The sequence below is a fragment of the Delphinapterus leucas genome, chromosome 6 (assembly GCF_059928025.1).
Source record: "Delphinapterus leucas isolate spDelLeu-1000000601 "Yukka" chromosome 6, BTC_Dleu_Yukka2, whole genome shotgun sequence".
Taxonomy (NCBI): domain Eukaryota; kingdom Metazoa; phylum Chordata; class Mammalia; order Artiodactyla; family Monodontidae; genus Delphinapterus; species Delphinapterus leucas.
In genome coordinates, this window is record NC_143134.1 from 92,319,272 (window position 1) to 92,330,464 (window position 11,193).

Genomic DNA, 11,193 nt, shown 5'->3' on the forward strand with positions numbered 1-11,193 from the left:
GTACCTTTGGGGGATGCCTGAGTCATTTTAATCACAAAGTCATCTTCAAAGCAAGGTGAAAATTAAGTTTTTATAATCTTTCTCAGTTGAAAAGGTTGATATTTCTTTGAGGCTTGATACTTCTCGATAGATTTTTCCAGCTTTTATGCCTGTGCCTGGATAGGCCGAGATGGCTGTCTGATCTTTGGCAATTTTCTAGACAGAGAAGTTACAGACCCCCATTTTCTGCTGTGTATTTAATACTGGAACTACCCAGCCAGGCAAAAAAGATTTAAGACGTGGGTAGAGTAACTCACTTGCTTACATTTCTTACTCCAAATGAAAAGAAATTTGGAGCAGCATGAGCTAACAAAACACATGTAACAATGTTGGTGCCATGGTGCAGCTCACACCAATGGAAGCGGCAAAACTTACCCATGATTTTGCCAGTACCAACGTCCAACAGAGCCAACTCTGCTAACAGTTTTTAAATGTCTTTGAACTCTCAGGATACTATCTTCTTTGTCTTAATTTGTTTATTGTAATTGAGATTTGTGTTTCAGGTAATGCATGTTTTTGTTTTATCGGAAAGAAAGTCCTCTGGTTATTAATGAAGTTATATATCTCTCTGTGGCACAATAAGCCTTTCCACTGGCTGTGAGGGGATGGCTCATACTTGACTTTACAGAGGCCAGTTTTTCAAATTGTGCCATCGCTGTGATGATAACCGCAATGTTTGCAATTTAAAATTATCTGACAGGTTACAGCATTTAGCAACAAGGCTGACATGTTGCAGAAAGCCCATTTGGTCATAGAAGGGACATTCATCTACCTGAAGGACAGCACCGAGTTTTTCATTCGTGTCAGAGATGGTTGGAAAAAATTGCAGGTAATTCTTTAACAAACTGCCTCCAAGTACCCTGTAAAAATAACATTCTACTCCTGTAAATGCCATTTTTCTGATTTGAAAATAGGCGAACAGTTTCTAGTTGATGTTTCATTTTCAACGTACTCTTTTCCTTAAAGCTGGGAGAACTGATCCCCATTCCGGATGACAGCCCACCCCCCCCTGCGCTTTCCAGCAATGTGAGTCGTTTCCCTGCCTTACCTCTAACTCCTTCATTCACCAGCACTTGCTGAATCCCCTTGGCATCCAGTATCAAGCTCTCCAGACTCTGGACAGCCAGCTCTGCATGGTTCACTATCTGGCAGAAGCCCCAAAATTACCAAGTGCCAACAGAACGTTCTCACAACAGCTGGAGGGAGAGCTGGACCCAGACGCTGGAGACCTGCCATTCCCATGTCGTAGCTGAATCCTCTTGGGCAAGGGAATTCCCTTCTCTTGGCCTCAGTTTATTGATCTGTGAAAACACGGCTGGCATAAGCAATCCAGAAGAGCCCTTTAATATTTGACACTGAGACTTCCTTGCCTGATCAGAACACCAGCAGCTTGCGTTGTCCACTATTTTAACCTTACAGCTACGCCTTGAGGCAGGTGATAGCATTCCCACTTCGCAGGTGAGGAAGCTGAGGCTCTCAAGAGGTGCCTTGCTCTATTAAGTGAATGAGTTGGTTGTAAAACATGGACTTCTTCCTTGATTCAGCACTCTTTCCAAAAGTCTTGAGAATATCCACTCCCTTTCCGAGGATAATTTTTTGTTCATGTGTGAAACTCTTCACAGTTAAGAGTGGTCCAAAGACCATGACAAACTGTTTAAAGCAGCTTTTCAAGAAACATTGCACTTGTACCTTAATGTGCGGTGAAGAACAGATTGAATGCATATTCAGGACTGTTTTTTTTCTTCCTTTTTTACCTGACAGTCTCATCACCTTCAGCTTCCACTGGCGTCTATTTCAAGTGTTAATTATGACAGACCTGCAGTAAGTACAATTCATGCATTTACTGTACAGATGCCAAAAGTGTGTCTGTCATGTGCCAGGCCCCATGCTTGGCACACAGTTCCTGCCCTCAAGATGCGTATAGACTAGCCAGACAGGCAAATAAAAAATAGGTAATTCTAATACAGTGTGAGAAGTCGTTTGGGTGAGGCAAACACAGGGTACTGGGAGTGTTAGGAAGGTCAAAGAAGTCTGCCTTCTTTGGAGGAGGTGACCTTTAAATCACGACCTGAAGGACAGTTGAGAACAGGGGAGAGCCAGGTAAGGGGAGGGGAATGGGAGTTCCAGGCAGAGGGAGTATGGAACAGAGGCAGGCAAGGGCAAGTGCTGTACATTTCTCTAATTCCAAGTATTTCAGTCTTGCTGAAGGAGTAGAGTTCAAGGCAGGGAAGGGAAAAGTGTATAGTCTACATAGGGCAAGGTCAGTCATCAAGGACCTGAAAGCCAAGCCAAGGGCTTTGGCCTTTTCCACTGGGCAGTGGGGGAACAATGAAGGATTTTAAGGAAGACAAGGGTAAATAAGAGAAGGGCGTCAGAGAAATTACCTTGCTTATAATGTACAAATGGATTAGAGGGCACAGGACCAGGGACCCAAAGACAGTTAAGTATTTACTGTATTATCTGAACTAGGATCACAGCAGTGAACATGTAGAAAAGGGGGCAGATGGGAGAGAAATTAAGGAGGCAGGAGTGACAATTTGGTCATTGGTTGGGTATGGGGCAGTGAGGATGAGGGCGATCAGGAATGATGCCCAGGTTTCTGCTTGGGTAACTGAGTGGTGATAGATTTTTTTTTCCAGGGATCATTTTGTTGCTTAGATCTGAAACTCTCACTCTATTTCTTCACTAGCTTAAATGAAGATTTTATTCAGATAATTGCAGGAACCTCATGGAACTCAAATTGCAGGAAGTACAACAGGGCCTGTGGACTCTTGTTCCTGCTATTAGTATCTCTACAGACCAGCCTCTGCAAAGGTCTTTCCTCCTGCTTCCCCTTCACCCTCACCCCAGCACACAGACATAGGTTACATCTGCAAAGCTTGCGCACAGCCTTGGGTTGCCATGGCACTGATCCTGGCCTCAACTCTATGGGATCTTACGGCTGCAGAGCTCAATACCACCTCAGTCTTGGGAGAGGTAGTCTACATGGGTCAGTTGCCTACTCCCGGTCAAATCAAGAGTAGCCAAGGGACTTCCCTGGTGGCGCAGTGGTTAAGAATCTGCCTGCCAATGCAGGAGACACGGGTTCAAGCCCTGGTCCGGGAAGATCCCACATGCTGCGGAGCAACTAAGCCCATGCACCACAACTACTGAGCCTGCGTGCCACGACTACTGAGCCCGTGTGCTACAACTACTGAAGCCCACATGCCTAGAGCCCGTGCTCTGCAACAAGAGAAGCCACCACAATGAGAAGCCTGCACACCACAACGAAGAGTAGCCCCCGCTCGCCACAACTAGAAAAAGCCCGTGCGTAGCAACAAAGACCCAACGCCGCCAAAAATAAATAAATTTATTTTTAAAAAAAAAGAGTAGCCAAGAGAGGAATGGAGATGCAGATGTGGATGTGTAGACACAAGGGGTGGAGGGGGTGAATTGGGAGATTGGGATTGATGTATGGGCACTGCCATGTGTAAAATAGATGGCTGGTGGGAGCCTGCTGTGTAGTGAGGGGAGCTCGGCTCAGTGCTCTGTGGTAACCTAGGTAGGTGGGGTGGGAGGCGGGTGGGAGTGGGGTCCAGGAGGGAGCGGATATGTGTATACATGGCTGGTTCACTTCGTTGTGCAGCAGAGGCTAGCACAGCATTGTGGAGCAGCTATACCCCAATTTTTTTTAAATGTAAAAACAAAAAAATAGAGCAGCCAAGAGAATGAAATTGAATGGCCTGAGGCCACTCTGTTTAGCAAGTATTGTGGGGACACTTTCAAAGAAGAAGGCATAGACTTGGTGGACACCAGAAACACATTTCCTTTAGTGCTGCCATCCACCGAGCAGGAACTGATGTAGGGCCTGGTGAGCCTGCAGTACCTGTAGGATATCTGAGTGGAGAGCAGCAGGAGGAAGCAGGATCAGAAGGTCTGCAACCCTGCAGTGGGTCTGGTCTGGAGATACAGACTTGGGAGTTTTCAGCAGAGCTATGGAAATTGTCTTGGGGATGGTAGGATTCCCAAAAGAGAACCTATGTGGTAAGAAGAGATTGGATTGCGAGGAGCAAAAACAAAAAGGAACTGATGGAAGACATACGAGAAGGAAACTGGGAAGCCATCGCCAGAGAGGAAGAAAGAATGCCAAACAAGATAGAAGCCAGCAGTGTCAAATGCTGCCAAGAGGCCCACTGAAAGAACTGAAAGGTGTTGTTCAAATTGAGAAACTAGAGAAAAGCATTTCTGTAGCATGGAGAGATGCCAACAAAATTCTAGTTGGTTGCAGAGTAGATGGGAGGTGAGGAAATAGAGAAGCAAGTATAGGTAACCCTTCAAAAAGCTTAGTTATGAGGGGAGACGTTAGGGCAGTAGCTACAAAATTTTTTTATAAATTCTAAGGCAATACATATTCGTTGTAGAAAATTTGGACAATGAATAAAAAGAATGGGGAAGGGGACTTTCCTGGTGGTGCAGTGGTTAAGAATACACTTGCCAATGCAGGGGACCCGGGTTGGATCCCTGGTCCAGGAAGATCCCACATGTCACAGAGCAACTAAGCCCATGTGCTGCAACTACGGAGCCCGTGTGCTGCAACTACTGAAGCCTACGCACCTAGAGCCCATGCTCCACAACAAGAGAAGCCACCGCAAGGAGAAGCCCACTCACCGCAACGAAGAGCAGCCCCCGCTTGCTGCAACTAGAGAGAGCCAGTGCGCAGCAGTGAAGACCCAACACGGCCAAAAAAAAAAAAGAAGGGGAAAGAAAACAGTAAATCACTTATAATTTTACACAACTACAACCATCTTCAAAAAGCCATTTTAACGTTTGATTGTGGAGATGTCACTGTCTTCATAAAAATGATATCTATTCATGATAGAAATGTTCCAGCGGTTAAAGGTATAGAAACATGAGAACATAAAAGCCCCCAATCTCACCATTCAGAAGCAGCCATCATTGCAGACATTTCTCTGTGCATCTCCTTAAAGAAGGAGAGGTGGAGGTGGTGGGGTTGGAGGTGTGGCAGGGAGACCTGCCCTCACCACTGCCCCTTTCCTAGGTGTCCCCTGGTATCAGGGAAGCGCAGTCCATCAGGGCCTCTTGCGACCGCCCTTGGGTGTAGCCCCCAGGAACACAGCAGCAGAAAGGTGATGAGACCATAGGGCCTCTTCCCTCGGGTGCCACAGTCTTCAGACACATAAGAGGGAGGAAGATGTGTTTAAGATATTTAACAATATTTTCCTTTTCTGGCGACATGGGCCCGGGTCCTGCACCAGCTCTATGCTAATGAGATAAAAGTTACTCCTGACATGAGATTGAGGAGGGAGATGACTACCCCTTGAGTACTGAGTCCGGAGTATAATTCCGAGGGTACAGCAGAAAGGGCTGGGAGAGAGGGCCGCAAAAGAAGGCTGGGTTTGGGGAGAGAAAGAGTGGGAGAAAGCAGATTATGGAATGGCTTTTATTTGGGCTCCTGACGAAGGTGGCAGGAATGTGAGGCTAGAATTACTGTATGACCCCTAGTTTCCAAAAGGGTCTATCCCAGCAGTCTTAGTAATAAATGTCATGACCTTCTCCTTTCAATGCCTTTTCCCTCTGGTCCCTCATGATCAGCCCCAGGCCTACTCAGGAGGTGGAAGAAAGGGCAGGAGGCAGATAGCTTGATGTAGCTCTGAGATCTAGGACCAAAGCCAGCTTAAAAACCTCCTAGAAACTCAATGAGGGGCAGACCCACAGATGGCCTGCCTGCAGGCTGGATTCAGATCTCTGAAGTGTTTTATTTTGTTTTGTTTTCCTCATATATGGAAGAAATTTCTACTATTTAGAGCTGTTCAGATTGCTGACGCAGGCTGCTTTGGGAGACCTGAGCTCTCCTTCCCTGGAGATGGTCCAGCAGGGGCTAGAATTCCAATGTCAGGTAGAGGTTGAGTAAGGTGACCTCCAGCGTGCCTTCCGTTGCAGCAAGTCTGGGATCTTATTAGGAACATGTGATGGTTATGGGGGTTGGAGTTTGCTTTAATTCTTCAACTGCACTGTCTTTTCTCTCACTTTTTTCAGCTACACTTGGTTGCTCTGAACACGCCATTTTCTGGGGACATTCGAGCTGATTTTCAGTGCTTCCAGCAGGCCAGGGCAGCAGGACTGTTGTCCACCTACGAAGCATTCTTATCCTCCCATCTGCAAGATCTCTCTACAGTTGTGAGGAAAGCAGAGAGATATAGCCTTCCAATAGTGAACCTTAAGGTAAAAATAAATATCGTTCCCATTGCCTCCTGGATGGACTGGTTTCCACGGGGACTAGAGGCAGTTGCCACTCCTGACATCATCAGAAGTATGTTGTTTCAAGGCCCTGATTAGCTGTGTGACTTTGGGTGGTTACTTTCCCTCTCTGGACCTCGGTTGCCTTATATTTACAATGGCCCTTCCTGTTTGGATGGTTTATGACCCTTGGAGCAGACAGGAGGGATAGTAATGACCTCTTTCATTTATATAGCTTTTGTGTTTGTTTACAATGCATTTCATATCCATTATCTTAATAGATACACCCGATAAAAATGGGAGTTATTCTTTTCTGTTTGTCAGTTGAGGAAACTGAGGCTCACAGGGAGAAAGCAGTTTACTCAAAGTCACTACAAACTGGAATTAGTTTCCTTGACCCCCTCTTGGTTCCACCTGAGGTTGCCTTCTGTAGACCACTGGCTGAGTGGCACCAGAGAACAGCTGGTGAGCACTGGTCCCAAAGCAGAGCCACTCTGTCCTGCACCCTGGTTTGGTACCCTCAGATATTTCTCTGCCCTCATTCACTGGCAAGGCAGGGCCCCGCATCATCCCTCAGTTATACCATGGAAATAGCCTACTTCTTTAAGGCTACAAGGGGCAGCTCTGTTGCTGCTCACACACATCCTGGGTCCTGACCCCTAACCAGACCTCAAAGGTGCTTCGAGACCCTTTGGTCCCTGTGAACCCCAGTACTCCAGTTTGGAACCTTGAGGCTGGCAAGTCCATCCTGACCCCACACCCAGCACTTCCCATCCCCTCTTCCAAGGTTCTGTTCCACCACATTCATCTACTTAGACTGTATTCTTGGAATACAAATAACCGAAGGAAAAGGAGTAAGAAGTTCATCTCCACATCATCCACTTGTAGGTTAGCACAAGGCTTGGCACAAATTCGAAGCTCAGTATATACGTTTAAAATAGCAATGATAGGGCTTCTCTGGTGGCGCAGTGGTTGAGAGTCCGCCTGCCGATGCAGGGGACGCGGGTTCGTGCCCCAGTCCGGGAAGATCCCACGTGCCGCGGAGTGGCTGGGCCCGTGAGCCATGGGCACTGAGCCTGCGCGTCAGGAGCCTGGGCTCCGCAACGGGAGAGGCCACAACAGTGAGAGGCCCGCGTACCGCAAAAAAAAAAAAAAAAAAAAAAGCAATGATAAAAACCTAAAACACACTTTTGATAGGGAGGAGACTTTATACACATATAGTAAAAGAAATTACCTCAAGAAATGAGACTGTAAAGCCAAAAGGGTTCAAGGAAAGATTATAAAATCAAACCACAAGTATTTCCTGAGTTCTCACTCTGTCCAGGATCTGGGATTGGGGTTAGGGACTTCTGGGCCTTGAAGAATGGATAAATATTTGCAGGCTGTTTGTATAATGATTCTAACATGGCATTTCGTCTCCATAGGGCCAAGTACTTTTTGATAATTGGGACTCAATTTTTTCTGGCCATGGAGGTCAGTTCAATACACATGTTCCAATATATTCCTTTGATGGCCGAGATGTAATGACAGATCCTTCTTGGTAAGTAGAGATGGAAGCCCTTGAAGTATATCATATGATAGACAGTTTTAGGATACAGTCTAACAATGGGATGTCCTTATCAGCTGCTCCTTTGGGGTGCTGCCAGCATAAAGCCTCAATGAGGCAGCCAGGGGCCATGGAGAGAGCCTGGCCATGGAACCAGGAGACCTGGGTCCAGTCATTTAATATGGGACCTTGAGCAAGGCACTTCCACTCTTTGAGCCTCAGTTGCCTCACCTGTCAAATGGGCAGGATAATCATATCCATATGGATAAGACTGTTGTGAGAATTAAAAGGTAAGTGTGAGAACATCTAGCATACAGTAGGCACTTAAAAAGTGGTAAGTAATGCTATTCATGGTGATTCTTTAACCCTATACTGTGAGTTGCACTCTAATTCTTTGAAAATTATGTATGCTTTTAAGAATAGAACAACTCAGTAAACTTTTCCTCAGTGTCTACTCTATGCCAGGCCTAATGCCAGGCCTGGAAGGCACAGTAATAAACCTACACAGCACCTCTCCTTTCAAAGCTCATAGTCTGTGGGAAGATAGACACAGACTAGCTACAATTCTAGACGTAATATTGTCATTGGAAAATGGAGAAACAGATAAGATGGTAGGAGCACAGAGGAAAGAGTCATTATTCCTTGGTGGTGAGAATCAGGAAGCCTTCCTGTAAGAGGGGGCGTTTAATGGACTTGTGAAAGATGAGAAGGAATCACTGAAAATGAAAGCGAGGCCATTCCAGACTAAGGGGCCTCATGAGCAAAGGTTCAGATTCACGAAAGCAGAGAGTATGATTTCAGAGCAAGTACAAGCTGGATATGGTTGGAATGCAGTGTGTTCAGAAAGTTGGAAACAGTGATAAAGACAGAGAGGTGATGTGCAGTCAGACCCTGGAGGGTTCAGGAGTTTGACTTGACTCACTAGACTTATGCCAATTTGCTCACCGAGATATGCCACAAAGAAGGGTCATTTCAAAAAGTAACACAACAAAATTCCTTTTCAGGCCCCAGAAGGTTGTTTGGCACGGCTCCAGCACCCACGGAGTCCGTCTCGTGGATCAGTACTGTGAAGCGTGGCGAACCGCCGACATGGCAGTCATGGGCTTGGCCTCCCCGCTGAGCACGGGGAAGATTCTGGACCAGAAAGCATACAGCTGTGCTAATAGGCTAATTGTTCTGTGTATCGAAAACAGTTTCATGACAGATGTGAGGAAGTAATGACCTTCTCATGATTCTTAAGAGTTTTCCAATTTTTTTTTATGTGAAGAGTTGACACTGAAATCTAAAATGTTTAAACGTTGTAAATATTAGTTTTTTATTACACATTCATCACAACAGCAACCAAAGAAAACATACCTCAATACACTCAAAACTGAAGACATAAAGGACTCAGATCAAAGATAAAATCTGATCCATCTATTGGTGCTAGATTCTGCAGGAAACCCATGCAGTGTAAACACATCCCAACACGGTTAACAGCAAGTTGAAAACAAAGGCCTTGGCACTCTGCCCACTGCATCCTTCAGAAAGTGATTTCCTTCTTTTAACCGTGGTTGAGTGTAAGATGTCCTTCATGTTTTCTTACAAAGTCAGTGTTTAGAAGTGTACCCCTTTCTAAGTTATGTGCAGACCAAATGTTTTGTTCTTTAATATACATCCATTGTTTGCAACTGCTATTCATACAGAGAAACAGAACTGCTCAAAATGATCCTATTTGTATTTTCTGATATTATCAGACTTTAATGTTTTTTTTCCTAAAATATTATTGCCATCTTGCTTTAGGAGTTTTATATTTTGACACAACATATTTTAGTATGGCATCTGTTTATATAAATGACTTGCTGGAAAAGTTTAAACTCCCAATGATCTGAAACTAGAGAAGAAATAGCACATAATTACTACCTTTCCTGTGGTGGCCCTTTCCCCACACCCCACCCTGATTTTATAACTTCCATTTGGCAATGCTTGAATTATAACTGCGATTCAACAAACAGGTTCATGAGGATGAATTTTCTGAGACACGTATACCTTCATGCTGTACACTTTGATTCTTTTTTTTCCATGTAAGTGAACATAAAAACATCTTTTCCAGGCGCTTTCTTCTGTTTGACTTTTTTCCCCCAGTTCCTTTATTCTTCACCAGTGATGTGGAAGCGGCCCTGGGGTGGGTTTGCTAACCCTGTCACTGCCACTTGTGCTACCCCTCGGGAGATGATCAGAGAACAGGAAGATTTTCCCATCATGCTCCTCTGCTCCTGCCTGTTGTCTTCCACTCAGTGGGGGCAGAAGAGCCCCAGTGTGACAAACAGGATCAACTGTGTCTCAACACATGACTTTGGGCAAACCTGCCTTTTTCTCTCAAGGAGGTTGGGATAAAATAAGTAATATCAGCTCTCAGTTCCTAAATATCAGACTTAACATAAGTCCCATTTATCTTTCCTCATAACCCTGCAAGGTAAGTAGTTTTATCTCTACTTCACAAATGAAAAAAAAAAAAAAAAAAAAAGAAGTTGAGGCTCAGGAAGTCACTTGTTCCAGGTCACAAGGCTGCTGAATGGTGGGTCTGGTTTCAGGCCCAGGGTCCATCTCATTCCAGTGCCCAGGATCGTTTCAAGGAGCAACTGCACAAGGCTGCCTATTCGCTCCCTCGCAGCTCCCAGGCTGTGACTCTCTGGCTCTTGGCTTGATGCTGCAGGAGAAACAGAATCACCAGGCAAGTGGCATGCTGGGATATTTCCTCCCATTCAGCTGGGCTGGCCCAGAAACTCAGCGAAGTGAATCCACCCTAATAGTCCTTGAGGTAGGAAGGAAATGGAGGACCAAATAAAGGCAGACAGCCCAGAACCTCCACTTAGGGGCTTCCTAAATGGAAGAGCAGTGAAAATCTGAGTCATGGGATGAAGACAGTTATAGGTTGGAAAGCCCCAGAAGGGATTGTTGGGGACTCACTTACCCAGTGGCTGGGGTGCCTAGCATGGACAGGAACTGAGGGGGAGGGGGGCAGGAGGTGCTGAGGTCATGAAAAGAAGGTGCCTTCCGTTTTAGCCAGAGCCCGCAGCGGCCGTGGGCCACAGAAGGCACAGGGTGGTGTTGGGGTTTGGGGGAGCCAAAAAGAGGGGAGACCCCTTTTGCTGACCCCAGGAAGGCGGTTGACATTCATGCCCTGGCTTCTCAGTCCTCTTTGTGCACCGAAGGAGGGTATGACCAACCGGCCCTCCCAAGAGGCCTTGCATCAGCCCCAGTCCTGGTTAGACTCTGAGAATGACAGTCAAAACCTTGGGCCTGGCATTCAAGGCCCTTCACTGAACATCAGTTTTCCTGTCATTTGCCAAAGGCCACTAGCCTGAGGGCCTCGTGAATACTTAAGTGAG

General features: G+C 45.9%; 1 protein-coding gene across 1 annotated transcript in view; it reads left to right on the forward strand.

Annotated features, from left to right (window-relative positions):
* The window catches only part of COL15A1 (collagen type XV alpha 1 chain), a 103,765-nt gene extending 93,434 nt beyond the window's left edge, over positions 1 to 10,331 (forward strand). The window contains exons 36-41 of the mRNA XM_089912542.1: positions 740 to 868; positions 1,006 to 1,065; positions 1,801 to 1,860; positions 6,076 to 6,261; positions 7,701 to 7,816; positions 8,827 to 10,331. Coding sequence (XP_089768668.1) covers positions 740 to 868; positions 1,006 to 1,065; positions 1,801 to 1,860; positions 6,076 to 6,261; positions 7,701 to 7,816; positions 8,827 to 9,040 — 765 coding nt within the window. The 3' untranslated portion in view covers positions 9,041 to 10,331. The remainder of the gene's footprint in view (positions 1 to 739; positions 869 to 1,005; positions 1,066 to 1,800; positions 1,861 to 6,075; positions 6,262 to 7,700; positions 7,817 to 8,826) is intronic.
* The last annotated feature ends 862 nt before the right edge of the window (positions 10,332 to 11,193 follow it).